Consider the following 26,354-nt stretch of genomic DNA (forward strand, 5'->3'; position numbering starts at 1 on the left):
TTCCTGGGATGGCAGGACTTTCATATGAAGAAAGACTGGATAGACTCGGCTTGTACTCGCTGGAATTTAGAAGATTGAGGGGGGATCTTATAGAAACTTACAAAATTCTTAAGGGGTTGGACAGGCTAGATGCAGGAAGATTGTTTGCCGATGTTGGGTAAGTCCAGAACAAGGAGTCACAGTTTAAGGATAAGGGGGAAGTCTTTTAGGACCGAGATGAGAACGTTTTTTTTCACACAGAGAGTGGTGAATCTGTGGAATTCTCTGCCACAGAAGGTAGTTGAGGCCAGTTCATTGGCTATATTTAAGAGGGAGTTAGATGTGGCCCTTGTGGCTAAAGGGATCAGGGGGTATGGAGAGAAGGCAGGTACGGGATACTGAGTTGGATGATCAGCCATGATCATATTGAATGGCGGTGCAGGCTCGAAGGGTCGAATGGCCTACTCCTGCACCTATTTTCTACGTTTCTATGTTTCTATGTAAAATCAAGGTTGCAACTCCAAACTAGTACCAAGCAGCTCACTAAACAGAGCACTCTTAAATATCACTCTTTTTGTAACCACATAATTGACTATTTCTCCACATTTCCATAAAATAAATGTGATTACTTATATTTTCTGCATCTTTTTGAAGAATAATAAATAATCAAAAATATTGTTGCTGTAAAAACACTTAAAATGCAGAATGTGAAAACTAATAGCTGTTTCCTCAAGTAGAGAGGATTGCAGCTTTGATGGCATTCAGCGTTCGGTGGTTTTGATGCAGGGAACCCCCCGTTATCAACGATCAGCTTGTAATATTCAACGGACAGCTTTGCAGCTTGATTGGAGTTGTAGAGGCCATAATTTGGCTCATCAATATCTCTTAAAGCCCATGCAAAATAGCCATGGATATTTACTCCGTCCAGTTTTAAGGCTGTGTAAGGAATCAAACAAAAAACAAAATAAACGTCATGAGGTCTGTAACTATACCTGAAATCTGGTGCATTGTCAGTTTAATTTAGAGATACTGCATGGAAAGAGGCTCTTCGACCCATCGAGTCCATGCCGACCATCGATCATCCATTGGCATTCGTTCTATGTTATCCCACTTTCTCATTCACTCCTGCCCAGGGCAATGCACCTCAATATATTTAATTACCTGCAGTCGTTTTGAATTGAATTGAAAGAAACAGAATGTTATCCCACTTTCTCATGCATTCCCCTTGCACTAGAGACAATTTACAGAGGCCAACTAACCTACCAACCCACACATCTTTGGACTGTGGGAGGAAACTGAACCACCCAGAGGAATCCCATTCGGTCACAGGGAGAACGCGCAAACTCCACACAGACAGCACCCTCGCTCGGTCTGTCCTCCACATTCTCCACCCTATCTCTGCCTCTCATCATTTTATATACTTCTATCAGGTCTCCCCTCAATTATTAACATTGCACAGTAAATAATTCAAGTCTGTCTAATCTCTCCTTGTAACAAACACCCTCTAATACAGGCAGAATTCTGATAAACCCTCTCCAAAGCCTCCACATCCTTCATGTAAAGGGACGACCAGAACAGCACACAATATTCTAAATGTTACCTAACCATCAGGATTTCCTGACTCTTATCCTCAATGAGGAGGAAGAGTCAATCTTATACAATATATAATTCTATACGCAATGATTCATTGACAATCTTGTTGTTAAAAAGGTCTATAGGGAAGAGTGATCATAATATAGTAACATTTTACATTGTGTTTGTCTGTGACCTCGGGTTGTCACGGTGGCACAGCGGGAGAGTTGCTGCCTTACAGCAAATGCAGCGCCGGAGACCCGGGTTCGATCTCGACTACGAGTGCTGTCTGTACGGAGTTTGTACATTCTCCCCATTACCTGCATGGGTTTTCTCCGAGATCTTCGGTTTCCTCCCACACTCCAAAGATGTACAGGTTTGTAGGTTAATTGGCTTGGTAAATTAAAAAATTGTTCCAAGTGGGTGTAGGATAGTGTTAATATGCGGGGATCGCTGGTTGCGCGGACATGGTGGGCCGAAAGGGCCTGTTTCCGCACTGTATCTCTAAACTAAATCTGAAATCCAGGTCCTAAATATAAAGAGAGGAAGCTATGAATGAATGATTAGTGTGAGCTGGCTGTGGATGACAGTGGCTGATTGGGAAAAATAAGGTACAACAGGTTATTGCCTGTAAAGAAATAACACATGGTTTGTTAGAAAATTTGTATTTCTTTAAGGCACAATGTGGCTGAGTGGAGAAATTAAAGATGAGAAAGAAATCCAAGAGAGAGTTTCCAAAAATTGTCATATAGCAGTACACCTGAGAAAAGGGGGAGCAAGAAACAGAGGTAAGATAGAAGATGACGAAAACGCAAGAAACAGCATCAGACAAATAGAAATGGGAGAATTTACGATGACGATGAAGAAAAGGAAGATAAATTATTCTGTAGGAAAGACATGATTCTGTTGAAAATAAATGATTCTGTAGGAAAGTGCTGGAGTAACTCAACAGGTCAGACATGGATTGGTGACGTTTCGCGTCAGGCACCCATCTCCAGTCTGAAACATCACCTATCATTCTGATCTGCTGAGTTATTCCAACACTTTGTGTCTTTTTTTGTAAACCAGCATCTGCAGTTCCTTGTGTCCACCTTAAAAATGGCATCTATATACTAAAACTCTTGTTTGTTTGTTTGTTCCTGAACTACAGCCAAAACGGCACACGATAGCGCGACAATTTTGGCCCACCTTACTCACTGTTGTCGGTTTGGTGCTAATGGAAGAAGTTTCATTGAAATCAGTGTTATATTTTTTAAGTTATTCAAATTTTAAAGTTTAAATCTGTCTCCTAGGGAGGGAAGGGGGAGGAGGGAGGGTAAGGGTGGTTGAGGGGGATGGAGTGGGGGGAGGGGAAAGGGGAGGGAAGGGGAGGGGGAGGTAGGTGGGGGAGGGGGTGGAGGGAGGGAGGGAGGGAGGGGGAGGGGGAAGAGAGGGGGAGGAGGGAGGGAGGGGGGAGGGGGAAGGAAGGGTGGGAGGGGGGGACGAAGGGAGCGGGAGGAGGATGGGGGAAGGAGAGGGTGCTGCACCAATGCAGGAGAAGTTTGGGCCCAACTGGTCCACTTGGTCTAGTACCTTTTAAAACTTCGTTAATGTAACTCTGGATGTAGTAAACTCGCAGCTTGTCCTTGGAGGGAGAGTCATCGTCAATTCCGTTCGAGGTGATGTAGATGGGAACGTTGCCATATTTTGATTTTATCCACCTCAATAGTTTCCGTAAACCCCACGGTACAACTGCTTTTCCGTCTGGCGATGCCAGCCAAGTGGCGTCCTTCAGGTGTTGCACTTTTAGCTCAGAGCCATCCTGAGGGTCGGTGTTCTCCTCCAGGTGCACAATGTGCGTGGTGTAGTGATTCAGGGCCACAAAGTCTACAGAGCCTCGTACCAGCGCTCTCTCTTGGCGGGTGAAGCGGGGGAGGTAGGAGTCGCGCCAGATCAGGTGTTGCCTTTGACTCCGGCCATCCCTCATGACCGAAGGATAGTCCCCATCGCCCAGAATGGGCTCTGCGAACCAGCCGATGTCAAACTCCAAGGTGCTGGCTGCCGCTTCAATGTCATCGCGGGAGAACGGGTCGGCAGGGTCAACCCAATCGGCGTGAAGAGAGACGGAGACCTCTCCTCCCTGCGTCTTGCGGAACTCATTGTTGTAGAGGTGCCAGACCAGGGCGTGGGCCTTGATTAAGTTGTGGCCCGCGATGGTGAAGTTGGCTCTGTACCTCTCCAAGTGCTTGATACCATTTGGCTCACTCATGGTTATCCAGAGTCTCACCTTGTCTCCCAGCTGCCTGAAACAAAACCGGGCATACTCCACAAAGGCCTTGATGGTCCCCGTGTTCATCCAGCCCCCCTTGGCCTCCAAGGCCGAGGGGAGCTGCTGGTCCTCCAGGGTTGGATGGTACAACACCACCACTGGAGTCACGTTAGCCCGAAGGAGCTCACTGACGTAGCATTTGTAATAGCGAAGGTTTGCACGGATGTCCTGGGTAGACTCTCCCGTGGTCATGAGGAGGGACCAGTTGAGGGAGAACTGGTAGTGGGTGGCGTGTGTGTCTTGCAACAAGTGGATCTCTTGTCTGATGGAGGTGTAGTCAGTGCACTGGGCTTTGCGAAACGGGCCAATGACCCCTTTAATTTTCACCAGCTTTCCCGTGCCATTAATATCCCATTGGTAAATATTACGGTCTACAAACTGAGGAGTTGTAGGAGACGTTTCCACCTGAAAATTGAAGACAAAGTGATGCACAGAACGTATTTTTATCTAGAATTTCATTTGAATTATTGAAAAGATTAACATTAACAGAGCTGACCCTTCGACTATCTTTAATCGGACTTTACTGGACTTTATCTTGCACTAAAGATTACTCCTTTTATCCTGTATCTGTACACTGTGGGCAGCTCGATTGTAATCATGTATAGTCTTTCCGCTAACTGAATAGCACGCAACAAAACTTGGCACTGTACCTTGGTACATGTAACAATAAACTAAACTAAACTAAACAGTGGCACAGCTAGTAGAGCTGCTGCCTCACAGCGCCAGAGGTCCAGGTTTGATCCTGACTCCGGCTGCTGTCTGTGTGTGGAGTTTGTATATTCTCCCTATGACTGCGTGGGTTTCCTAAAGATGTGTGGGTTTGTATGTTAATTGGCCCTCTGTAAATTGCCCACAGTGTGGAGGGAGCGGATGAGAAATTGGGATAACATTGAACTAGTGTGACGGGTGATCAGTGTGCACGGCATGAACTCAGTAGGCCGAAGGGCCTGTCTTCATGTTGATCCAATCCAATCCACTGTTGACTCATATCCTCTGGGCACTCAGAATAGGCCTGTCCAGCAAGGCTCACGTCACCACCATGAATTTAATGTCAAGAGTCAAGAGTGTTAAAATGAACTAAAATGGAACAATTAGATTCTTACTTACAGCAGCACAACAGACCTCTAAACACAGTACACATAGATATGAAAAAATAAATGAAGAAACCCCAATATTATTGCAAAGAGCACAAAGTCCCTAGTGCAACCTAGATAATCTGTAGTTCAAGGTTTAGTTGGTGTTGGTAGTGTTCAAGAAACTGATGGTTGTTGGGAAGAAGCTGTTCCTGAACCTGGAGGTCACTGTTTTCAGACTCCTGCATCTTCTTTCCGATGCCAGGAGTGAAATGAGAGCATGGCCTGGGTAGTGTGTGTCTCTGATGATGCTGGCTGCCATTTTGAGGCAGCGTCCTCTGTAGATCCCTTCGATGCTGGGGTGGTCAGTACCTGTGATGGACCGGGCAGTGAGTGTGGGGAGGTCAGTACCTGTGATGGTCCGGGCAGTGAGTGTGTGTGGGGAGGTCAGTACCCTTGGTGGACTGGGCAGTGTGTGGTGGGGTGGTCAGTGCACCACTACTTTTTGTAATCCCCTTTGTTCCTGGGATTTGAGTTACTGAACCAGGCCATGAATTAGTCATTGTACTCTCTACTGTAATGAATGAGAAAATAATGTTTTGGACTGAATGATGTAAACCAATCTCAAGTTTTATGATTGCTGGAAGGAAAATCAAAGCCAAGGTACTCAAAGGAAGCAGTGAGCATCAGGGATGAGGTGGACCAAGAGGAGTTGAATTATCAGTGGACACTCATGGATCTACCTGATGCATTCTTTACAAAGAAGTGATTTTCTTGTTGACTGGACTTCCATCCTGGTGGGAGACATAAAATACAAGATGAGGTCAGTTGTTGAAAAGGACCAAGTGAGCAAGATGGGAATTCCACTGCTCCATGTCCAGGCATCGTGCAATGGCAGCAGAATGGTCATTGGCCATCTTATTTACAAGAAGAAAGATTTATAATTATGCGATCCATTGTAAAACTCAATTTTCCTCATTCTGCAATGCTAAAGTGTCACCTTAAATCTTTGACGTCCAATGTATCTGATCAGCATTTTGGTTTAAACCTATGCCCTTTGTTCTTACACGTTCCAGCAAAATTTGTGAAGAAGGAACATGTAGATGACTGCATTGTGTTACATTCTGACAGGTTTGCATTGGAAAGGGTCACGTGCACTCTGATTCAAACTAAGCGGTAAGGTCATCATAGGACCATAAGACCATCAGACGTAGGAGCAGAATTAGACCATTCAGCCCATCTAGTCTACTCTGCCATTCGATCATGCCTGATCTATTTTTTCTATTCAACTTCATTCTCCTGCCTTCTCCCCATAACCTTTGACACCCTTACTAAACAAGAAACTCAAACTCAACTTAAAAAATACCCAATGATTTGGCCTCCACTGCCATCTGTGGCATTGAATTACAGAGATTCACCACCCTCTGGCTAAATAAATTCTTCCTCGTCTTCATTCTAATGTTCCTTTTATTTTGAGGCTGTGCCAACTGGTCCTAGACTCTCCCACTAGTGGAAACATCTTGTGCACATCCACTCTGTGTAGGCCATTCATTATTCCATAGGTTTCAATAAAATCCCCCCTCATCCTTCTAGCGAGTACAGACCCAGAGCTATCAAACTCTCAACAAATGTTAACCCAAACATCCCCGGAATCATTCACAAATGTTAGCATTCACTTGGAGAGAACCAGAATATAGATGCCAGGGTGTAATGCTGAGGCTTTATCAAGCACTGGTTAGACCACATTTGGAATATTGTGAGCAGTTTTGGGTCCCATATCTGAGGAGGGATGTGCTGGCATTGGAGAGTCCAGAGGAGGCTTACGAGAATGATCCCACGGATGTTTGGGTTATCTATCAGGCTCCCGAACACTACAAACACCAGCTAAACTATGAACTACAAACTGTCTTGTTGCACTAGGAACTTCGGGCTTTTGTTTTACACAGACATTGTTTTATTTTACTTTATTGAACTTTTTTCGTTTATTGTGTTATCTATGAGTACTGTGTTTACGGACCTGTTATGCTGCTGCAAATGAGAATGTCAATGTTCCATTTTCGATACATATGACAATTAGATCTTCACAATCTCAGTGGAAAAATATCCATTCTCGGTTGATGCCCAAAGTTATCTGAAGCTAAAATTCAAGTGAAAATAAATAGAGATTTTTTCAAAACTAATTTTTAGAAAATATGCAGTTAATTGTGGACTGCAGAATTTTAAAAATTGTTACAACTTGAAAAACATTAACTAGTTATAGTGTGAATGAATTTGTATCCAGCTTCATACTGAATGCAATTTCTAATATTTTGGTGATATCTAGATCAAAATAAACAAGCTACAACACATATTAAGGACACTTAGAAGAATATCTGCCAAGAATATCATCATCCAAAGTAATTAAGTCATCATCAATTACTGTTGTGATAATGAAGGTGGCCACTAGAGGGAGGTGAACTGCAGGGCAGGGGTGGATATGTTCTATAATAAAAGAAGCAAAATTCCAGAAGCAAAAAGCAAGAAGCAAATGACTCAGTGGGTCAGACAAAGTCTCTGGAAACATGTGATATCTAGATCACAATAAACAAGCTACAACACATATTAAGGACACTTAGAAGAATATCTGCCAAGAATATCTGCCAAGAATAGGCGACTTTTCGGGTCGGGACCCTTCTTTACCCTTTTGTAAACTGTCATCTGTGGTTCTTTGTTTCTATATCCCTCCACTGTACTTTAAACAAAAATCTGTCAAACCTTTGACTCCACAGATGCCGCTTGGCCCTCTCTGAGTTCCTCCAGCCCTCCAGCCCAATTTTGCATCGAAAATTAGTTATTTTAAGAGATAATCTGCATCTCTATTAGGCTGTTCCAATGTTGAGTACAAAAGGGCGCAGCGGTAGAGTTGCAGCCTTACAGTGCCAGAGACCTAGGTTCGATCCTGACCACGGGTGCTGTCTGTACGGTGTTTGCATGTTCGTCCGGTGACCTGCGTTGGTTTTTTCCAGGTGCTCCGGTTTCCTCCCACACTCCAAAGACTTGCAGGTTTGTACGTTAATTGGCTTTGGTAAAGACTGTAAATTGTCCCTAGTTTATAGGATAGTGCTAGTGTATGGGGTGATCACTGGTCAGCACGGACTCGGTGGGCCGAAGGGCCTGTTTCCACACTGTATCTCTAAACTAAACTAAACTAAACTAAACTAAACTAAAACATGGAACATAGAACAGTACAGCACAGGAACAGGCCCTTTGGCCCACAATGTCTCTGCCAAATATTATGCTATGTTATACTAATCTCCTTTGGCTGCCTGTGATCCATTTCCCTCCATTCTCAGCATATCCACGTGCCTATCTAAAAGCCTCTTAAAGTACATTCAATATTTTTTGTTCTTGTTAGAACGTGTGCTCTCTCTCAGAGTGCCATGTGATGTCTTGGGATCCTTTTGCCATTCCACCCTTTTTTATGACATGTGTGACTGCTTATGACTGCTTTTTTATGACTGCTTAGTTTAGCGATACAGCATGGAAACAGACCCTTCGGCCCACCAAAGAAAGCAAACTCAATGCTAGCATTTATTTCAAGAGGGCTTGTATGCGAAACAGTGATGTAATGCTGAGGCTCGATAAGGGTCGCATTTGGAATATTTTGTGTACCGTATCTGAGGAAGGATGTGCTGGCTCTGGAGAAGGTCCAGAGGACATTTACAAGAATGATCCCAGGAATGAGGAGGAATGAGTAGATGAGCGTTTGTCAGCACTGGGCCTGTACTCGCTGGAGTTTAGAAGAATGAGGGGTGACCTCATTGAAACATACAGAATAGTAAAAGGCTTGGATAGAGTGGATGTGGAGAGGATGTTTCCACTAGTGGGAGAGTCTAGGACTAGAGGTCATAGCCTCAGAATTAAAGGCCGTTCATTTAGGAAGGAGATGGAAATTTTGTTAGGCATAGGGTGGTGAATCTGTGGAATTCTTTGCCACAGAAGGCTGTAGAGCCCAAGCCTTTTAAGGCAGAGATAGATAGATTTTTGATTAGCACGGGTTTCAGAGGTTATGGGGAGAAGGCAGGAGAATGGGGTTAGGAGGGAAAGACAGATCACCATGATTGAATGGCGGAGTTAACTGATTGATAAATACTTCTCTTGATGCTCCTGAACACATCATCAGTGATGTAACCTGGGGTCATCAGGTATTTTGGGTCTTTCAACATCAGACACCCTCACCCGGGTGATCCAGCCGTGGTTGATCAGACCACGACTTGTGTTCAGGTGGAACTCGCTCCTCCCCATGGACCTCCTCTCCTGATCCAGAGCCATCTCGAGGCTTTCTCCGCTGCCTCTGTGGGGTTCTTGATGGCTCTTCTCCTCTCCATTCTGGTGATGCCCAGTGCACTCAAGGCTTTGTTGAGCGATTGCTTTGTTGAGCAAAACCTCTACAGCCACCTAGATGGCCATACACCTTGCCTTCCAGCCCTGTTTATGGCAGTCTATGACCAGCTCTTCGTACTTGGTCTTCTTTCTCTTGTGGGCCTCCTCCAGACAGTCCTCCCAAGGCACTGTCAGTTCCAACAAGACGATGTTTTTGATCGCCTCTGGGACCAGGAGGATGTCTGGCCTCAGGGTGGTCGTGGCGATGTGCCGTGGGAACTTCAGCTGTTTCACCAGGTCTGCAGAAAGCTGCCAGTCCTGCGCAGTCGCCAGGATTCCTGACAGATTCTTGGCTGCTGTGGTTCTTGGCAGCTGCACTCCAGCCTTCACAGAGGTGATCATCTGGGTGGTGGGGCGTGCTCATCTGCAGCTGCTGATTCCCAAGCTGATGGCTTCTGCAATTGGTTTCCGAACCTGGTCGTGATGCCAGGTGTACCGGCCCTGCCCGAAAGCCTTTGGGCAGCATCTCAGGATGTGTTCCAACATCCCCTTGCCTGAGCATTGCGGACAATGGGCTAATTCTATTCCTATCACGTATGACCTTATGACCTTAAGTCCATGCCAGCCAACGATCACCCATCACACTAGTTCTATGTTATCCCACTTTCTCATCCACTCCCTACATATTCGGGGAAACTAACAGAGGCCAATTAACCCGCATGTCTTTGTGAAGTGGGAGGAAACTGGAGCACCTGGAGTAAACCCACACAGTCACATGGAGAACCTGCAAACTCCACACAGACAGCACCTGAAGTCAGGATCGAATCAGGTCAGAATAACATTTGGAGGGTCCAGACCCGAAACGTCGTCTTTCCACGTTCTCCACAGACGCTGCCTAACCTGTTGAGTTACTCCAGCACTTTGTGTCTTTTCTTATACATTCCTTCTACAGGTTGAACCCATGGCTCCAAACACCAGTTGAATATGATGGTTTACTTAACATAGGACAACCAACCTTGCTCCTCACAAATTCTTACTGATGGGGAGATTGAGGGGATTCAGTTTGTCAACAAATACTCTATCGAACTTCTGCAGGTGCACACTGTCTGGTTGCACCTTGACCTGGTTCGGCAACTCAGATGTCCAGGAATGAAGGAGATTACAGAGAGGGGTGGACACTGCCCGGTCCCTCATGGTAATGACCCCCCCCCCCTCCCCACCATTGGAGGAAGCACTGGCCCAAAAAGGCAGCGAATATCATCAAAGACCCACACCACCCTGACGCACATTCTCATTTCACTAACACCAAGTGGAGATTGAAAGCTGTGACATCTAGGTTCAAGAACAGCTTCTTCCCAACAACAAATGGGCATAAGAACACTGCAATCATAAACTGTAAACCATAAGAATGCAATACAACTCACTAACTTCAGCAACTATGATCTGCTATGACTATATTTAGGTTGCACTACGGACTTTGGTTTGGCACTATTATTGGTTTGCACTTTATTATATTACTCTCATTTCACCACCTGCCATGGGACGAAGGTAGAGGAGTCTGAAAACCTTGGCCTCCAGGTTCAGGAACAGCTTCTTCCCAACAACCATCTAGTTATTCAACACTACAAACTCCAACTGAGCTCCCAACTGTGAGCTGCCTTGTTTGCACTAGAGAATTTGGGCGTTGTTTTGTTTTTTACACCATATTAAGTTTTTATTTATTGAATGTTTTTACTGCTTGTTTATTATGTTATTAATTGAGTTTACCAACCTGCTGTGCTGCTGCAAGTAAGGATTTCATTGTGCCGACGGTACAACAAACAATAAAACACTCTTGACTCATGGTGACTTACTTTCTATTGTCACATCTCTGACACATTCACACGCAATGGATTATTCAGTATTTAAATTTAAATGAGCTATTTCCTCGAAATATGTTTTAGTCCAGCTGAGGAACGCAACTTGTGATTCCATCTGCTCTCCTGTTCTTCAACCATATTCTAATCCAGACTCGCACACCCACCTTTATCCACCTATCACTTGCCAGGCTTTGTCCCACCCCCACCCACCACTCTTTTCCAGCTTTCTCCCCCTACTCCATCAGTCTTTGGAAGGGTTCTAATCGCACATCACACAAACCAATCTCCCTTCCATTGACTCTATCTACACTTCATGCTGCCTTGGCAAGACCACCAGCATATCCAAGGACCAGTCTCACCCAGATCACTCCGTCCTCTTCCCTCTCCTACACAGGCAAGAAGTACAAAAGTTTGAAAACGCCTTCCTCCAGATTCAGGGACATTATTCTCCCAGCTGCTATCAGGCAACTGAACCGTCGTCCCACCAGCTAGAGAGCAGTCCTGACCTTCCATCTACCTCTTCAGTGAACTATCATTAATCAGACTTTATCTTGCACTAAACGTTGTATCTTTCATCCTTTATCTGTACACTGTGGGCAGCTTGATAGTAATCCTGTATAGTCTTTTCTTTGACTGGATAGCACGCAACAAAAACCTTTTCACTGTACCTGGGTACATGTGACAATAATAAACTAAACCGAAACAATCCAAAATGTCATCTGTCCATTCGCTCCACTGATGCTGCTTGACCCACTGAGTTCTTCCTGCACTTTGTGTTTTGCTCATGAATCCACCATCTGAAGTTCCTTATTCCTTCACATATCTTGTTACTCAAGTAAAGACCTCAATTTAAAAACAATACCTGTATGACATCTTCAGAAATACCCCAGATAAAACTCTGGGGGAAGGTTCCCGTGATGGGCTTGTTTTCTGGGACTGGTGGAAACCCATTGTCTTGGATCACTTGACGATAGAAAAAAGCAGATGACTTTGGCAACCTCTCCTTTCTCTTGCTTTGGAAGTCAATGTAGAACAATCCTCGGCACGTGCTGTAGCCAACGTCCCATTCAAACCCATCTATCAACGACCAGGCAGTGTATCCTATAACATCAACTCCATCATACTTAATGGCTGTGAAAACACAAGGACAAAATGTTAAAGGTGAAATTCTGCACAGGGATTCACTGGCAGGGGGTAGAGCTTCTTCTAACTCTGAGGGGCAACTTTATCACTCAGAGGGTGGTGGGTAAATGAAACATGGTGCCAGAGGAGGTAGTTGAGGCAAGTATTATCATACCATTTAAGAGACACTTAGACAGATACATGGATAGGATAGAGTTAAAAGGATATAGGCCAAACACGGGGAAATGGGACTAGCTTAGATGGGGCATCAAGGTTAGCATGGACGTTGGGCCAAAGGGCCTGTTTCCGTGATCAATGACTTTATGGCTTTTTTAATAGACTTAATTTCCTTTCAAAAATAAATAACTTGATCTTTTGGTTAGCTAGAGACCTATTCTAAACACAATATATGAATCTTTTATAAACCTCTATGCTGGCCAACTTAAGCAAAGTTTTAGAACTGTAACTAATCCAATAACAAAGTTTTTACTCTCTTTTACCTAAAAGACCAATGCTTAAAATTTTAGAATTGACTTTTAAATATTTGCATTTTAAAATGTAACAAAATAATGTAGGCTTCATTATTTCTTGACTCCAAGTAAACATTATTATCTTCTATAAAAGGCATAAGGTTCTGGTGTCTTTCTGCTGGCTAGATAGCATGCAACAAAAATAAGCTTTTCACTCTACCTTGGTATGTGTGACAAAAATAAACTAATAATAATAATAATAATAATAAATTGACCTTTCAACACGTCCATGAGGAATTTCTTTAAGGCGTACATATTATAAACGTCTGCCGTCTTTGTGTTACTGCTGCTGTCATCCCAGCCATTCTCTACAATGAGTATTTTTGAATTGTTGTATTCGATTTGAATCCAAGAGAGAAGTTGCCTCAGTTGGTATTTCTTTGATTGGTTGAACAGCAGCTTTGAGTCCAAAAGCCGGAAGCTCAGAGGTCCAAATGAAAGAGCAAAGAAATCTGCAGTGTTCTGTATTTTCAATTTTTCTGCATCGTCGAATGCTGGCAGCAGTGATTTGAGGTTGTCTTTCATGCAGGCTGGATAATCGCCGTCCACAAATATCGGCTTGGCGAACCAGCCCAGTACTGAGTTGATGGAGCACTGACATAGATGCACTGTTTCCGGATTAATGTCGCCATTCTTCGGCCCAACCCAGTGGGAAGCCAAAGCAATTGACACGTAGCCTTGCTGAGACTGACGGAAACGGTCATTGTAGATGTGCCACGTCTTGGCATGGGCCTAGAAGTTGACATATTAAAGGTTAGAATTCATGTATTGTTAAAGAGATTTATAAAGAGGGAATGATGATTACAAATTTCAAGACATTTGGACAGTTCTATGGTAAGGAAGGGTTTACAGGTGTAGGGTAGAGAGCATATTAACTGGTTGCATTTTGGCCTGGTTCAGCGACATGAACACCCAGGAACGAAAAAGATTGCAAAAAGCGAAGAACACCATCACAGGTACTGACCTCCCCACCACACACTGCCCAGTCTATCATGGGTACTGACCTCCCCACCACACACTGCCCAGTCTATCACGGGTACTGACCTCCCCACCACACACTGTCCAGTCCATCACGGGTACTGACCTCCCCACCACACACTGCCTAGTCCATCACGGGTACTGACCTCCCCACCACACACTGCCCAGTCTATCACGGGTACTGACCTCCCCACCATCTAAGGAATCTACAGGAGTCGCTCCCTCTGAACGGCAGCCAGCATCGTCAGAGACCCATATCAGCCTGGCATCACTCTCATTTTGCTCCTGACCACATTCTTATTTCAGGAGCAGTTTCTTCCCTACCATCAGGCTATTAAACACTACAACTTCCATATAAGCTCCAGACTACATAGACTTGGGGGCATTGTTTTTGTCTTTTGTTATTGTATGTTTGTTTATACAGACACACAAACACACATTGATCCTGACTACAAATGCAATCTGTATGGTTTGTGCGTTCTCCCTGTGACCACATGGGTTTTCTTTGGGTGCTCCGGTTTCCTCCCACGCTCCAAAGACGTACAGGTTTGTAGGTTAATTGACTTCGGTAAAATTGTAAATTGTCCCTATATTGTAGGATAGTGCTAGTGTACAGGGATCGCAGGTCAGCACGGACTTAGCGGGCTGAAGGGCCTCTTTCCATGCTGCATCTCTAAAGTCTAAATCCGATAATGCTATACTTAAGTGAAATCAAGCCAAGCTGAAGTGCAACAGATAGAGCAAAGAGAAAAGTGCAGACTATTGCTTTTCACTTGTTGCAGATACAAAGTCCACTGTCTGCAATGGGGTAGAGGTGAATCAGACAGTGCCCTAGCTTATGGAAGGACCCTTCAGAAGCCTGATAACAGAGGGGAAGAAACTGTTCCTGAGTCTGGTGGTGCGCACTTTCAAGCGTCTGTATCTTCAGCTGGACGGGAGCAGGGAGAAGAAGGAATGACCGGAGTGAAAAAGGCCCTCAATTAATAAATGATGAAGATGTAAGTTTATCATTACACAGATCAGCAACAAAACTCCTGATGAATTCTGACAGTTACTTACTTAACTGCTTATTAAATGAAAGAAATTCAACAAATTGACAAAGGCATTGCTTATGACTTTTACCTGGGTTGTTTTAGAAACCAAAGCGACAATTTCCTGATGCAAATGATTATTTTAACATTAAGCCAGCGTAAATATTAACCCACATTAATGTACATGCACTTTTCACAACATTGCAGCATCACTCCAGTCACTTAAGTCAAATTACGCTTACTCCAAGTGTAATAGAGCTTCAATGTATAATAAAATTGTTTACAAAGGCTGATTCAGTGGAGCTAAATATCCTGTGCAATTTCAGCTTCACAGCCCAGGAGCAAAGCATTTATGTCCCATATCTCATTAAATTATAGAAATAGTCTTTATTTATATTTAACCTGTTGCATCATTTCCTCCTGTGGAGGATAGTTCCACTGTCATTACATAAACTAAATAACATTATTGTCTCACATTTATTCATTAAAGAAAACTAATCAAACACAATTTAAGTACATTTCATCATGAGTTACTTCCAGAACAAACAATCTTTTGTTTGGAAATACAGATCCATCACCGATTCTCTAGCTCCCTTGGTTCCAGAAGCTGGCCCTATTATCCATTTTGCCGTACCAACAGAGGTCACGGCCTTGGGGAGCCGAGATACCGATCTGCAAAGTTGGCCGCGGAAGACAGCTATGGGAATGGATCTGCCGGCTCCGGCTGGGCCGGAGTTCCAGACCCCGGTCGCATGGGGCAAATTCGACCCGCCGATCGGCACAAAAGTTCCAATGAGGTGGAGATCGGCCGCCTCATCTGGCATCGGTGCCACGTTTTCAGGGGGACATGCCCAAGAAGACTTCCACTCCATCACGGGTACTGACCTCTCCATCATTGAAGGGATCTACAGGAGCAGCTGCCTCAAAAAGGTAGCCAGCACACCACCCTGACCACACTCTCATTTCACTCCTACCATTGCTAAGAAGGGATAGGAGTCTAAAAACCATGAACCCCAGGTTCAAGAACAGCTTCTTCCCATCAACCATTTGACTTATGAATACTTCAGAATATTAATTAAACGATGAACAATTAACTGTCTTGGTTGCACTCAGGACTTCAGGCTTTTTGCACTAATATTGACTTTAATTGACTTTTTTATAATGTTATTTATGAGCACTGTGTTTACAGGTCAGTTATGCTGCTGCAAATAAGAATTTGATTATTCCATTGTTCGATTATCTGACAATCAAACACTCTTGACTCTCAACCTTTGATTTTTGACTTTTGTGACCATGGACAGTTGAAAAGCTGCAACTGTAGGCTTAAGACTAGACTTTAGGGATACACATGGAAACAGGCCCTTCAGCCCACCAAGTCCACGTCGACCAGCAATCACCCTACACGATGATACAAACTCTTCAAGAACTTTATCTCAAACATAATTCTTCTTATTCACTCTTGTTCCATACATTTAGATAGATATTTAGATAGAGAATTAGTTCAATCTCTCCCAGTGAACAGGGAATGAGATTCAAAGAAAAACTTTATCTAGTTTCGAGTTTAGCAATACAGACCCTTTGGGCCACCGAGTAAACTAAACTAAACTAGGCATGGTTATTGGTGCTGTCAGCTCCTTATGTGCCTGGCGTCATTTATCTTTTAATTATCCTGTTGTGAAGTGCCATGGGCACAAGTACAATGTTAAAAATGCAAGTTGTTGTATTAGCTGACTGTAAATTAAATCAGGCTGGATTTACAACACTTCAAAAGTGTGATGCCTTGTTGGGAAAGGGAGTCCTGACGTCAATCCCCACGTCACCTTGAGTCAGTCAGTATGTTCTGAGTAAATATCTAATGCCCTATCAGGAATCAACTAACCTTTTTAATGAGATCCCTGAAGGGGACATCAGTACAATTCAATCAGGTGAAGTTAATCTTGAACTGTCTATCAGCGCAGAATGTTTATATTTTAACTTCAGCAAAATCTTCTCAAGTGCACCAGATGAGGAGAAATAGTGCCGCAGCTGGTAGAGCCGCTGCCGCTGCCGCTGGTAGAGCCGCTGCCGCTGGTAGAGCCGCTGCCGCTGGTAGAGCCGCTGCCGCCTGACAGCGCCAGAGACTTCGGGTTTGATCCCGACCTCGGGTGCTGTCTGAGTGTGTGGAGTTTCCACATTATCCCTGTGACCGTGTGGGGTTTTTCCGGGTGCTCCGCTTTCCTCCCACATCCTAAAGACGTGCTGGTCTGTAGGTTAATTGGCCTCTGTAAATTGCCCCTCGTGTGTAGCAAGTGGATGCAAAAATGGGATAACATAGAACTAGTGTGAACGGGTGATCGATGGTCCGTGTGGAGTTGGCCGAAGAGCCTGTTTCCATGCCGTACCTTTCAATTTAATTCATGCTTGCGAATAATTAAACATTTTGAGAAGAGCATCTAATTTTTTGTTACTAAAGAAGAAGTCTCCCAATTAATCTATAATTGTATTAATGGCAAAGCATGCTAGATAATCATTGTGGAGAAAGAAGAGCATTCATTCTAACTGAAAACATGCATGGAAATAAACACAATTTTAATGCAATTAAGGTTTGTGAAATGACACTAAGTACATGCCCACTGCTGCTCCTACAGGCTACAATGGTAGAATGGTTCTTTATTGTCACATATGCACTGCTCAGCAACATTTTTGCACCCATCACCATATTTTGGCGTCATTTACAAAAGAAAAAGAAAAAGTCCAAAGTCCACAGTGCAGTCCAAATGCTGGATGTGTTGAAGTGCCCCCATCCAGGTAAGCCCAGGTAAGCCCCAGGCAGCTGCAGGGCCTCCTCTGTCACCCTCAGCCGGCTCAGCCCGCGAACCATCGTCCCTCTCCTCGCCCGACTGCCTCTGAGTCCCGGGGTGCAGCCAACCTTGAAGGAGCTGGAGGCAATACTCTGGTCCCTCTCCTACCCACCCACTCTGATGTCCCCATCAGCTTGCTCCTCCTCGACTCAGGTGACTTCAGGGCCGAGCTCAGCGGCTTCCCAACTTCCCCTGCAGGCCGCGGCCCGCTAGGTCTTTCATCTGCCGCCGCACATGGAACATCAAAAATATGATGGCAACGCTTTGTTTGAGGAAGGTTCATGCCAACTGTGGCTGGGAGGCCTAGCTCACAAATCAAGAAGCTGATGGATAAATCATGGTCAGATGGAACCAGGCAGAACATAGAACATGGAACAGTACAGCACAAGAACAGGCCATTCAGCCCACAATGTCCGTGCCAAACATAATGCCAAGATAAACTAATCTCCTCCATCTGTACATGATCCATATTCCCTGCATATTCATGTGCCTATCCAAAAGTCTATTAAACTCCACTGTTGTAACTACCTCCACCACCACCTCCAGCAGCAGTCAAAGCCTTTAGAACATAGGACAGTACAGCACAGGAACAGGCCATTCGGCCCACAATGTCCATGTGTACATGATGACAGGTTAAACTAATTTCTACCCGCACGTAATCAATATTCCTCCATTCCAAACAAATCCTTTGCCTATCTGAAAGCCTCTTAAATGCCACTGTCGTATCTGCCTTCACCAACGCCCATAGCAGCACATTCTAGGCATTCAACACTCTGTGTTAAAACTCTCTTTCCTCTGCACACATCCTTTAAACTCTGCCCCTCTCACCATAAAGCTATGCCCTAGTCGTGTTTAGTTTAATTTATTGTCACGTGTGCCAAGGTACAGTGGAGCTTTTTTGTTGCATGCTATCCAGAAAGAGGAAAGACTTTGCATGATTACAATCAAGCTGTCCACAGTGCACAGACAGAGGATAAAGGAAATAACGTTTGCGGCAGTCTTTGACATTTCCACCCTGTTGCAAAAGGTTCTGCCTGTCTACCGGTTAGAACAAACTTGCTCCATGTTAACTGGTTAATTCATGTAGTTTCTACCAAACAACAATGTGTAAAATTAACATGCCTAACGCAGAGAGTCACACAATGACCCTCACAGACCATAGTTGATATCAATGATGTTCAATTTACTGTATAAAAGGTACATCATTGTGGGACTGAATCCAATGCCTACAGCAATGCAATTAATCCACAATAACCACAGTCTCCCGCCCCTCTACTGTTGTCCTTAAGCAAAAAAAAGATGCTCTAAATTTTTATTTCAGTATTTATGAAGAATAATAAGTTATTTACACTTGAATTAAACTCTGCAGAAAAGTTGCTTTGTATCTCCTAACAGAATTCAATTCAATTCAATAGATTGAATTCAAGGTCAAGTCTGAAGGAGGGTCCTAACCTGTAACTTCGTCAGTCCATGCTCTCTACAGACAACGGAACAGTGGGTGGCATGGCGACAGAGTGGTAGAGTTACTGCCTTACAGCGCCAGGGACCTCGGTTTGATCCTGACCTCAGATGCTGTCTGTACAAAGTTTGTACAGTCTCATCAATTGCATCCGCTGCTCTAGATGTCAACTTATTTACATCGGCGAAACCAAACGCAGGCTCGGCGATTGCTTCGCTCAACACCTGCGCTCGGTCCGCATTGACCAAGCTGATCTCCCGGTGGCCGAGCACTTCAACTCCCCCTCCCATTCCCAGTCTGACCTTTCTGTCATGGGCCTCCTCCAGTGCCATAGTGAGGCCCACCGGAAATTGGAGGAACAGCACCTCATATTTCGCCTGGGCAGCTTGCAGCCCAGTGGTATGAACATCGACTTCTCCAACTTTAGGTAGTTCCTCTGTCCCTCTCTTCCCCTCCTCCTTCCCAGATCTCCCTCTATCTTCCTGTCTCCACCTATATCCTTCCTTTGTCCCGCCCCCTGACATCAGTCTGAAGAAGGGTCTCGACCTGAAACGTCACCCATTCCTTCTCTCCCGAGATGCTGCCTGACCTGCTGAGTTACTCCAGCATTTTGTGAATAAATATCTTCGATTTGTACCAGCATCTGCAGTTATTTTCTTATACTACATTCTCCTTGTGATGTGTGGGTTTCCTCTCGGTACTCCGGTTTCCTCCCATACTCCAGATATACGGGTTTGTAGGTTAATTGGCATCTGTAAATTGTAAATTGTCCCTAGTGTGTAGGATAGTGTTAGTATGCAGGGTGATCGCTGGTTGGCATGGACGGTGGGCCAAAGGGTCTGTTTTCCACACTGTAGCTCTAAAGTCTATGCTGCCTGACCCGCTGAGTTCCTCCACCATTTAATGTTATGTTTGGATATTTAGATATGGTGCCTGCAGCCATAATATTCATATCGATTCTGAATAGTTGGACCCCAAACAATGATCTCCCACTTGTCACAGCTACTAACCGGGTTTCCTCGCCAGCAGCCCTCCTATGAATGGCAAGTAAGAAAATCAATCAAACGTCATTAAAGTAGAAACAAAGTACTGCAGATGCTGGTTCACAAAATAAGACAAAGTGCTGAAGTAACTCAGCGGGTCAGGCAGCATCTCTAGAGAACATGGATGGGTGACTTTTCGGGTCGGGACACTTCTTCAATCTGACCATAGGGGGAAGAAAGCTGGAAGAGAGGCTAGGCAGAATAAAGCCTGGCAGGTAATAGGTGGATACCGGTGAGGAAGGTTTTTTGATAACCAGAGATGAAAAGACAGAAGGTGTGACACAAAAGGATTGAAGAGTTTCAAATTGCGAAGCTAGAGGAAGGAATGTAGGTGGAAGAGGAGGGGGAGAGGAGAAATAGATGTGAGAGGTAAGAATTTTATCATTAGCATAGGGTGGCACAGTGGCACAGCTGGTAGGGCCTTGGATTAGCATCTCATGTAGTAGATTGGATCTCCAACTGTCCAATGACCTCCATCAGCGTTTACGGTCTAAATCTCAGAGGTGGACCTCACACCTCTAGTGTAATGCATCAGAGATGAATGCGCTGCCCCTGAACCTTGTGAGTGGAGCAGGGAATTACAAACAGCAAGGTCTGATGTGCATGCATGAGATAACAAACTTGGTAATATATCTTTCAAGGTGAAATGACTGTTAGACAGGTCCCTGTGCACGTTTGGCCTTTTCCCATTTCAATAGACAATAGACAATAGGCAATAGGTGCAGGAGGAGGCCATTCAGCCCTTCGAGCCACCACCGCCATTCAATGCGATCATGGCTGATCACTCTCAATCAGTACCCCGTTCCTGCCTTCTCCCCATACTCCCTCACTCCGCTATCCTTAAGAGCTCTATCCAGCTCTCTCTTGAAAGCATCCAACGAACTGGCCTCCACTGCCTTCTGAGGCAGAGAATTCCACACCTTCACCACTCTCTGACTGAAAAAGTTCTTCCTCATCTCCGTTCTAAATGGCCTACCCCTTATCTCTGCAGTGCTCTGCGATTTCAGATAAGAATGCAACATTAGTCTCCACATTGAAATTGTGCATGGAAACAGGTCCTTCGACCCACCGAGTCCACACCAACCATTGATCACCCGCTCACACTATTTCTATATTATCCCACTTTCTTATCCACTCCCTACACACTAGGGGCAATTTACAGAGGCCAAATAACCTACAAAGCCACATGCCTTTGGGATGTGTGAGAAAACCGGAGCACCCGGAGAAAACCCACATGGTCACAGGCAGAAAATGCAAACTCCGCACAGACAGCACCCAAGGTCAGAATCAAACTCGGGTCTCTGGCACTGTGAGGCAGCAACTCTACCAGCATGTACACATGTTCACTAACAATAACTAGCTCCATCTCACCAACACCTTTCTTGATTCTCCTAATTGTTGCTTGTCTGACATCCAACCCTAGATAAATACAGGTCGCCTTTAATTAATTGCAGAAACCGAAGGCACTCTGTTTAGTCCTACCAATAGTAATTTCAAAGTAGAGTCATAGAATCATACATCACAAGAAGACATATAGGATTGTAGTTTAATTGTCCCTGGTGTGTAGGAAGTGGATGAGAAAGTCCACGCTGACCAAAATGCCCATTCTAAACTGATCCCATGTGCCCGCATTTGGTCCATAACCCCTCAAAACCTTTCCTATCCATGTACCTGCCTCAATTACTTCCTAAGGCAGCTCGTTCCATATATCCACCACCCTCTTCCCCCCCTCTCCCATCATGCAAGAGGTACTGAAATGTGAAAACGCACACCTTCAGATTCAGGTTCAGTTATCAGGTAACCTAATCAGCCTATCAACAACTAAAGAGCAGCCCTGAGCTACAATCTACCTCATTAGACACACTCGGATTATTTTTAATCGGACTTTACTGAACTTTATCTTGCACTAAACATTATTCCTTTCATCATGCATCTATAAACTGTGGAGGCAATTTAACACAATAATATTTTTAGTGAAGCACATTTAGTGCTCAGGGATTAGACGATAGACAATAGACAATAGGTGCAGGAGGAGGCCATTCGGCCCTTCGAGCCAGCACCACCATTCAATGTGATCATGTCTGATCATTCTTAATTCAGTACTCCGTTCCTGCCTTCTCCCCATACCCCCTGACTCCGCTATCCTTAAGAGCTCTATCCAGCTCTCTCTTGAAAGCATCCAACGAACTGGCCTCCACTGCCTTCTGAGGCAGAGAATTCCACACCTTCACCACACTCTGACTGAAAAAGTTTTTCCTCATCTCAGTTCTAAATGGCCTACCCCTTATTCTTAAACTGTGGCCCCTTGTTCTGGACTCCCAAAGGTTATAATTCACAAAGGATTTTCAAAACACAAGTACAATACTTAGATTATGGTGGCACAGTGGCACAGCTGGTAGACCCGCTGCCTCACAGCGGCAGAGACCCACGTTCAATCCTGACCTCAGGTGCTGCAAGTGTGGAGTTTTCACGTTCTCCCTGTGACCGTGTGGGTTTTCTCCGGGTGCTCCGATTTCCTCCCATATCCTAAAGACGTGCGAGTTTGTAGGTTAATTGGCCCCGATAAAATTGCCCCAAATGTGTAGTGGGTGGGTGAGAATGTGAGATAACATAGAATCAAAGTGATGGGTGGCGTGGACTCAGTGGGCCAAAGAGCCTGAAGAAGGGTCTCGACCCGAAACGTCACCCATTCCTTCTCTCCAGAGATGCTGCCTGTCCCGCTGAGTTACTCCAGCATTTTGTGTCTATCTTCAATTTAAACCAGCACCTGCAGTTCTTTCCTACAAGAGCCTGTTTCCCTGTTGTGGAAACATGCCGCTCATTCCACCAGGTCTGTGCCAAGCTGTGATCACTCATTCACAATAGCACTATCCTACACACTAAGGCAATTTACAGAGGACCAATTAACCTACAAACTTGCATGTCTTTGGAATGTGGGAGGAAACTGGAACACCCAGAGAAAACCCACGCGGTCACAGGGAGAAAGTACAAACTCCGTACAGACAAGCACCCTTAGTCAGGATCAAACCCGGGTCTCTGGGGCTGTAAGGCAGCAGCCCCACCACTGCAGCACTGTGCTACCCTGGAAAAACATTCAATGAATTGCAGACAAACAGGCTACCCATCAAGCATAGATGCTGAGGAGTGGATTCTGTGTCTTTTCCCTCTAGTTCCTGAACACTCTCATTGTATCCTAGCGTTTACATTGTTTATCTTAGTTTACTTTAGAGATACAGCGTGGAAACAGGCCCTTCGGCCCACCGAGTCTGCACCAACCAGCAATCCCCGCACTCTAACACTATCCTACACTAGGGGCAATTTTACATTTCTACCAAGCCAATTAACCTACAAACCTATACGTATTTGGAGTGTGGGAGGAAACCGAAGATTCGGAGAAAACCCACACATGTCATGGGGAGAATGTACAAACTCCGTACAGACAGCACCAGTAGTCAGGATCGAACTTGGGTCTCTGGCGCTGTAAGGCAGTAGCACAACCGCTGTGCCACCATGCTGCCAGTTAACATCATCTGTATGTGATGATTTGAAATACATTGACCAGTTCCAGTGAACGCATTATTTGATAAGTCAATGTGGGCCTTATCTTTTTTAATTGACCTCATGATCTTGATAAGGTCCTTGTGAAATTTATGATTCGTGTTTGTTATCAGTTCCTGGGTCAGGAGAGTGATAATTTTAAGGTAATCGTTGTCAGTATCGTCTCACTTGATAGTGACAAGATAATGGGTAAAGAGCACTAGTCAGAAGCCTATCTTAATTCATGATAAGCCTTTTGACTCGAGGTCAGATTCTGCTACTGTGCTGGAAAACTGAGGTCAGCAATAGGTTTAGGTTTAGGTTTAATGTTGTCACGGTGAAAGCTTTATTTTGCATGCTATCCAATCAGATCAGATAACACTATAGATAAATACAATAAAGCCAAATGCAAATACAATAGGTAGAGCAAAGGAGCAGAAACAGAGCGCAGAATAAGACCAGAGGCCATAGCCTCAGAATGAGAAAACATACCTTGAGACAGGAGATGAGGAGGAATTTCTTAAGTCAGAGGGTAGTGAATCTGTGGAATTCATTGTCACAGAAGGCTAGGGAGGTCGTCCATAGATATTTTTAAGGTGAACATTGATAGATTCTTGATTAGTGTGGGTGTCAGGGGTTATGGGGAGAAGGCAGGAGAAAGGGGTTGAGAGGGAAGTATAGATCAGCCATGATTGAATGACAGAGTACTTGATTCTGCTCCTATAACTTATGAACTTAGTTTTCAGCATTGTAGCGCATCAGTTCCATAAACAAAGTCCAATTTATTCATTGGGGTAGAGGTGAATCGGACAGTACCCTAGCTTATGAAAGGACAATTCAGAACCCTGATAACAGAGGGGAAAAAACTATTCCTGAGTGTGGTGATGCGAGCTTTCGAGATTCTGCATTTTCTAACCGATGGTAGTGCGAATAACAAGGAATGACCTGGGTAGGACAAGTCCTTGAGTACGTTGGCAGCTTTCCCAAAGCAATGTAGTGTAGATGGTCAATGATAGTCTGGTTATCCCTTTTGAGTCCGGAAAGTGAATAACCATCACACTGGAGGCACTATATTAATGCACATTGTAGTTGTACTCCCTTTCAAATACATTCTCCCTGTGACTGCATGGGTTTTCTCCGGGTGCTCCAGTTTCCTCCCACATTCGACAAGGTCCCACATAGGAGATTAGTGGGCAAAATTAGAGCACATGGTATTGGGGGTAGGGTACTGACATGGATAGAAAATTGGTTGACAGACAGAAAGCAAAGAGTGGGGATAAATGGGTCCCTTTCGGAATGGCAGGCAGTGACCAGTGGGGTACCGCAAGGTTCGGTGCTGGGACCCCAGCTATTTACGATATACATTAATGACTTAGATGAAGGGATTAAAAGTACCATTAGCAAATTTGCAGATGATACTAAGCTGGGGGGTAGTGTGAATTGTGTGGAAGATGCAATAAGGCTGCAGGGTGACTTGGACAGGTTATGTGAGTGGGCGGGATACATGGCAGATGCAGTTTAATGTAGATAAGTGTGAGGTTATTCACTTTGGAAGTAAGAATAGAAAGGCAGATTATTATCTGAATGGTGTCAAGTTAGGAAGAGGGGATGTTCAACGAGATCTGGGTGTCCTAGTGCATCAGTCACTGAAAGGAAGCATGCAGGTACAGCAGGCAGTGAAGAAAGCCAATGGAATGTTGGCCTTCATAACAAGAGGAGTTGAGTATAGGAGCAAAGAGTATAGGAACAGTTGTACCGGGCCCTGGTGAGACCGCACCTGGAGTACTGTGTGCAGTTTTGGTCTCCAAATTTGAGGAAGGATATTCTTGCTATTGAGGGCGTGCAGCGTAGGTTCACTAGGTTAATTCCCGGAATGGCGAGACTGTCGTATGTTGAAAGGCTGGAGCAATTAGGCTTGTATACACTGGAATTTAGAAGGATGAGGGGGGATCTTATTGAAACATATAAGAAAATTAGGGGATTGGACACATTAGAGGCAGGAAACATGTTCCCAATGTTGGGGGAGTCCAGAACAAGGGGCCACAGTTTAAGAATAAGGGGTAGGCCATTTAGAATGGAGATGAGGAAGAACATTTTCAGTCAGAGAGTGGTGAAGGTGTGGAATTCTCTGCCTCAGAAGGCAGTGGAGGCCAGTTCGTTGGATGCTTTCAAGAGAGAGCTGGATAGAGCTCTTAAGGATAGCGGAGTGAGGGGGTATGGGGAGAAGGCAGAAACGGGGTACTGATTGAGAATGATCAGCCATGATCGCATTGAATGGCGGTGCTGGCTCGAAGGGCTGAATGGCCTCCTCCTGCACCTATTGTCTATTGTCTATTGTCTATTGTCTATTCCAAAGACGTCCAGATTTGTAGGTTAATTGGCTTCTGTAAATTGTTCCTAGCATGTAGGATAGAACTAGCGTATGGGTGATTACTGGTTGGCGTGGACTCGGTGGGCCGAAGGGCCTGTTTCCACACTGTTTCTCTGATCTAAAGTGAATGCTTTATGCTTCTTTTTAACGTTCATTTGAGCTGATCTTCAGTCGCCAGTAATTCTGACACCACAAAAACCCTTTTAGTACTGGCACTGAAATATCAGGGTAGATGTAAGAGCAAGATTGATCCAGGGGAGAGGTTATAACTGCCTTAGTCAGAGATAACA

At 44.6% G+C, this 26,354-nt stretch overlaps 1 protein-coding gene across 1 annotated transcript in view; it reads right to left on the reverse strand.

Moving 5' to 3' along the window:
* Positions 1 to 303: 303 nt before the first annotated feature.
* Positions 304 to 26,354, reverse strand: part of kl (klotho) — a 34,087-nt gene continuing 8,036 nt past the window's right edge. The window contains exons 2-5 of the mRNA XM_078403037.1: positions 13,021 to 13,537; positions 12,016 to 12,284; positions 3,124 to 4,264; positions 304 to 915 (exon numbers count right to left, since the gene is read on the reverse strand). Of these exons, the coding sequence (XP_078259163.1) occupies positions 605 to 915; positions 3,124 to 4,264; positions 12,016 to 12,284; positions 13,021 to 13,537 (2,238 nt within the window). The 3' untranslated portion in view covers positions 304 to 604. The remainder of the gene's footprint in view (positions 916 to 3,123; positions 4,265 to 12,015; positions 12,285 to 13,020; positions 13,538 to 26,354) is intronic.

The sequence above is a fragment of the Rhinoraja longicauda genome, chromosome 7, assembly GCF_053455715.1.
Source record: "Rhinoraja longicauda isolate Sanriku21f chromosome 7, sRhiLon1.1, whole genome shotgun sequence".
NCBI classification, from domain to species: Eukaryota; Metazoa; Chordata; class Chondrichthyes; order Rajiformes; family Arhynchobatidae; genus Rhinoraja; species Rhinoraja longicauda.